General features: G+C 29.1%; 1 protein-coding gene across 1 annotated transcript in view; it reads right to left on the bottom strand.

Annotated features, from left to right (window-relative positions):
* Positions 1–749: 749 nt before the first annotated feature.
* The window catches only part of LOC144331432 (ankyrin repeat domain-containing protein 30B-like), a 131,705-nt gene continuing 126,454 nt past the window's right edge, over positions 750–6,000 (bottom strand). The window contains exons 39-42 of the mRNA XM_077947967.1: positions 5,746–5,959; positions 4,252–4,435; positions 2,257–3,174; positions 750–860 (exon numbers count right to left, since the gene is read on the bottom strand). Of these exons, the coding sequence (XP_077804093.1) occupies positions 750–860; positions 2,257–3,174; positions 4,252–4,435; positions 5,746–5,959 (1,427 nt within the window). The remainder of the gene's footprint in view (positions 861–2,256; positions 3,175–4,251; positions 4,436–5,745; positions 5,960–6,000) is intronic.

Raw genomic sequence — 6,000 nt, 5'->3', positions numbered from 1 at the left:
AAAATGATTGTGATGATGGTTATACAACATTGTGAATATATTAAGAGACATTGAGTTGTACAATTTAAATGTGTGAACTGTATGATACGTGAATTTTTTTCCCAATAAATTTCCTTTTTAAACATCCAATGGCAGTATCAAGATAATTTCCTTTATTTTCTATTTTGAATATGCCTACTACACATGATCTAAATATGTATATGTTTATACAATATAATTAAAAAGAAAAAATAAAAGAATTGCCTAGCTATTCAAATATTGTGTATATTAACCTAAACATTTGCATTTTGGAGAGTAGTATGATGTCCTTGGCATCCATTCACAAAAGTGGAGCTAAGAAATAAGATAATTTTCTGGAATATTCCATTACACATTCTTCTCTGATTAAATATGGCTTGCCTCACCATGGCAACATAAATCACTGAAAAATACTGTTTATCTGAAGAATAGTCTCTCAACTTGTGGGATAAACAATGTATAATTCTTAATCTTCTTAAGGGTAAATATTATGAAAAAATATGTAATTATAAGAAAAACATTGCAGAATGATAGTCACAGTTTTTAAAATAAGCATATTATAAATAGAATTGTAATAAAACTAATTATAATGAACATATAAAAGAAGTCTTCCCATGGAAATTAATATCATAAAACAATTTATATTATTTAACCAGCTATAGATTCACTGTTGGCATGTTACATTTAATACATACTTGACTTTTGACTTGAAATCATTTCTTCATTAAATCCTATATCTCATCTTTGAGATTAATGTGATAATTGGTGTAAGTTCTAGTGAGGTCTGACACACACTGTTTATTGAGATCAGCCAATCGTTTTTGAAGTTGTTTCACAATGACCTGACAAGACATATTTGTTATTGATTTTGTAAATTATCTTATCAAATTAACAATATTTACTTTAAAAAAAAATCCCCAAATATATTGATTCAGCTTATTTTCTTCATTTGTACACATTGCTGCTTATTACTGAATCCACTCAAGGACAAAAGAAGGTGTTATCTTCCTGCCAAACTGGTAGTCTCTTACTAGACACCAGATTCATCCCACTAGTCATTTGTCCCCTAATGAATCGGTAATGCTTCACAACCTACTGAAGTCTCAAAAAAAAAAAAAAAAAAAAAAAAAAGTTGGGGCAGCACTAGTGGTGGCAAATTCTACACAGTGGAATGCTTTCTTTCTTCTGTATTAGAAGCACAAATCAACATCAAAGTTCCTCACATATTCAATCACCTGTTGAAATTTTTCCAATAGATTTCTATCTCAGAATAAAACTATTTTTATTTTAAAGCCTTTAGAGACCCTAGGTAACCTGCTCTCCACATCTCTCCTGCCGTCAGCTGCTATGTTTCTCTTCTCTACTCGCTTATTTTGTACTATACATGAACCTTGCCACCCCACATGAATTGTAAAATGGGGATCCAATGCAAAGCTAATGAATCACAGATAGCTACAATGACCTTTCTCTGGGACATGATAGTCTTTAAGCTTTGAAATATAAATTATGAGCAAATTATTTGTAACAATATTCAAAATAAGTTATAAATACCAGTGGGGTGATTAAATCAAATTTGATATTGTAAAATTCACTACATTTGTCCTAAGGTATTATTTAATAAAATGCAGATGTCTTTAAAAAATTGAGAGGTTATAACAATACATAATTTGAGATTCAAATATGTTCAGATTTAAGTCAAATTGACATAAATGAAAATAAAATTATATCAACTAAAATATACAAAAAGCTACTGAAAAAAAGTATTATTACAAGATGCAGAAATGTACACTTCAAAATATACTTCAAATATACTTCAGTTCCTCTGGAAAATTTATAATTAATTGTCAAAGTAGATTGCTGAACTGAATCTTAATTTCAAAATATTAATTGCTGATATGAGCATTCCCATTTATCTGCTTCAATGTGGTCATAAAATGTGGCGACAAAGAGACATTAAAACCTTTATTTCAACAGTAAAACCCAATGTCATTAATGTTCATCTATTAAAAATCTTAAACTTAAAATTTCATCAGTGACACAGTGTCTTTACTCAAAGTGTAAGGTCTCTCTCAGCTTTAACTTTCATTTGGTGGAGATGAGGTATGTTTCTAAGCTGACATAGTAAGTATATTTATCATCTGTTTATATTCTACTAGATTCAGCATTTAACCAACGCCAAATATGCTTTAAATTTTCTTTCAGGAAGGTTGACAAGTATTTATATTTTTTGATACTTACTTCTCTTTCTTCTTTCTCTTTTTCATATTTATATATACAGTCTTTTAAATGGTTAATGTAATTAAATATCTCCTCATTTTTCTCTTTTAGGGGATGATGTTGCATTTTCCTCTTAAGAAGCTGAATATTAATTGTTATCTTGCTTTTGTTATCAGCTTTCTTATGTGCATGAATTAATTGCTGTCGAAGCCACAGATTTTTGCTTTGTAGTTGAAATAATTTCTGCTCCAGAGACTCCTGCTGTTCATTGTGTATGTTCACATTATCTTGTTCATTTTGATACATGTGTTCAGCTTTCTTCATTTGATACTGTGTTTCATCTCGCTCTCTTTGTGCATGTTCTGAAACCAATGTATTTTCCCTCAGAGCATCTCCTGCATAATTGAGATTAATTTTTAGGCTTTTGGATTTCCTTTGAGCTTCAGCAAGTGGTTGATGGAGCACCTTATTGTTATATATTGTATTATTCACATCAACATTAATTTTGCCTTGCAGAGAAGCATCTCCTGCAATGTGGAAAGCAAGTCCTTGGCTTTTTCTTGATGTCACAATTTGATCACGGTCTTGTACAGCAGAAGCCAGTCTAGGATGGTATGATTCAATTTCTCTCTCCCGTATTTCTTTGTCTTGTTTTTCCTTCAATTTAGAAGTGAGCATTGTGTTCTCAGCCATCAGAACTTTAAGCTGCCTGCTATATTGAGATGCCATTTTTGTTAATGATTCCTCTTTCAGTTTTAGAGTCATTTGAAGTTCAGCATTCTTTTCTTTTAAAATCTTAATGTCCTTAAAGTATTTATTTTCCTTTTCCTGGTGTTGGTGTTTTACTTTGGCTATTTCCAGTTTTAGCATGGCAATTTCCTTTTTCAACATGCGATTTTCATGTAGGAGATAATTTTCATTTTCATGAGTGTGAGAAACCTAAATAAAACAAAATAAACTTTTAGCTAGCAGTCAAAATGGCATAACATAGTTCCTCTGAAACTAAAGAATAACTTGTACATTTATACAATGAAAGAGTTTTTATAAGTAGGTATCAGTTGAAGAACCATTGAATCAAAACTTCAAATGCTATAGAGCATAAATTCCCCAAAGTTCAAACATTTATTTGAAGACAATGAATTCATGAAAGTACAAAATAAATGACTAGAGAATTTTTAAGAGCCTCAGAATTGAAAAAAAAAAAAAAAATGTTCCCTGAATTACAACAAACTCAACAGCATAAAATTAAAGATTAATCAATTTGACTGCCTACAAAAACTGGGTTTACACTCTGATGTCTAACTTATACAAGATCCCATACTAAGAGCCTTAGTGCTGCATATATTTAGACAGATAAAATTTCCCAAAGTTCTTTCAGGTCCTTTTTCCTGAGAATATTCTCTAGATATTCTATTTTTTAAAAATATATAGTTAATTTTAAGAATTATATTTATGAATTTTTGATAAATTGAGACATTGTAACAAGCACTTTTAGTTATCACAATTCTGAAAGGAAAAGATTAAAAATATAAACAAGTTGTAGGATTTTCTCCCAGTCTTATGAGTCTACATCCAGGACCTCTCCACCAAATCTCAGTTAATTCTACTGGGTAAATATGTAAATATAAAAGAAGTCTTCAATTTCAAAAACAAAAGAAAGATGATAAAATCTAGAGAGCCCTACAGAGAAAACCATGCGCTTGTTTACTATGACAATAACTTTTGCTTCCTCTTCATAATGTTTGAGTCAGTATTAAATGTCAACTATGTTGCTAGGAAAAACTACGTACTAATAAATTATCACTAAGTATATGGTAGGGATAATCATTGTTTTCAAAAGCTCTTTGTACTTAAATAAGATACTACATGGATGTCATAATTTATAACAAATAACCGTAGCTACAAAAGTGATAATTTTAAGATAACATTTTTGTCTGATTTAGACCTGAATAATTCATACTAAATCAGAGGGAAATAAAGTTAGAAATATAAAATTTTTATCAGAGATTGATTTACCTGACTCAAATTACTTCTTACACTCTTCAATTCCATATCTTGTATTCTGAGAGCCTGTTCAAGTTCTTGTTTCACTTCTAACTCTTTCCTATGTTGCTCTTCAATTCTTCCTAATTCTTTCCTAATTTTTTCATTTAATATATTGGCGTTTCTTCTCTTCTCTTCTTCTTGGTTTGAAGTCAATCTGCCATTAAACATACTTATCTTAAAATTCATTTTGTTAGAAAATAGAATTCACTGTGAGATACATTTATTACTACATTGGTTTATTATTCCAATAAAATTCCTATATTCTTGAATTTTTTTTTCTTTCTAGTTCTCAGGTATTTATTACTCGAACCTCTTCCAAATGACATACATACTTGAAAAATAGTGAGGAAAGAACATCTTCTAGTTAGAAAGTTTCTCATACTATTAACGACTGTTTCTGTAACTAGCAATGACTGTTATGGAAAAGAATACTGGAAGCTATCCAGCAAATTCATAAGTTGAAAATTACTTTTTAAAAATCTTACACAGTCAAAATTACTCCTCAATGAGGACAGATCATTTAGAGTTAACTGATTAAAGTGACTGATTAAAGTTAACTGGTTAGTTTTTATGAACAATTTACTGATTTATTAGACATAAATATTCATACTTATAAAATATGGCAAGTATCCCTAAAAATAATTTTAATATTAAAATCTCAGATTAGGTTAAATAGTCTAATATCTGTTATCCCATATATCTTTTGCTTCTTTTTTGAGTAATGCTTTAAATGTATCTTGTTGATTATTATATATTTTATCAACAAATTTTAAATCTCTTTTATCACAAGACAGAATATAATACTTAAAGAATAAAAATAATATGCATTTAACATAGAACTCTGAATTAATTTTATTTATGTAGGAGAGCAAGAGATGTTGAATAAACTAATAAATTATTCTGTATTTTCTCTACATTCCATGCACATTAAACGTGTATAATTAAAAGAAGTTGATTTTGGGGGAGAAAAGAATGGCCATTTCACACTCTGTTGAGCTGTAAATGAATATAAATTTTCTTGAGAATAATTTAGAAGCAACGAACAAATAACTTCTTAAAAACTTCTTATAATTTAGCCAAATATTTTTATATTGAAGAATTTATTCCAAGTCAATAATTAGAAAGGTAGAAAAATATTTGCATGCAGTTATGCCTTGCATCACTTATAATACAGAAATTTAAAAATCAAAAAAATTAATTTGTTAAGTAAGTTAAGTAAGGATTTCCAAATAATGGCCTTCTATATAGCCATTAAAATTGTGATTTAAATAAATATGCATTTAATTATCAGCAGAAATATTCACATTTAAGAACTTGTATTATTTAAAAGAATTTGACACTCTACAAGACAGAGATTTTTTTCTCCAGTTAAACCTCAGAAGGTAAGTCAGCTATTACAAAAAGTATCCTACATAATTTTAGTATAAATAGTTGAAATATTCATTTAAAACTAGGATGTCATACCTCACACTGCAGAGCTCTTGTTCCCATTTAACTGTTTGATTCTCTAACTGTGAGTTTATTTCTTTTGTTTCTGATAGTTCCTTTTTTAGTACACAAAACTTATTTTTCATTCGTTCAATTTTTGCCGTAAGTTTTTCACAGTGATCTTTTTTAAGTTCCCTTGCTCTTTTACAAGAAGGAACTGCATCCAAGCTTTTTGATAGGCTAGTTGAATCTGTCTCAAGGAGGAGATAGAAATAAAATATATTAGTACTT

This window comes from Macaca mulatta, chromosome 9 (assembly GCF_049350105.2).
Source record: "Macaca mulatta isolate MMU2019108-1 chromosome 9, T2T-MMU8v2.0, whole genome shotgun sequence".
Classification (NCBI taxonomy): Eukaryota; Metazoa; Chordata; class Mammalia; order Primates; family Cercopithecidae; genus Macaca; species Macaca mulatta.
This window is presented reverse-complemented; position numbering and strand designations above follow the sequence as displayed.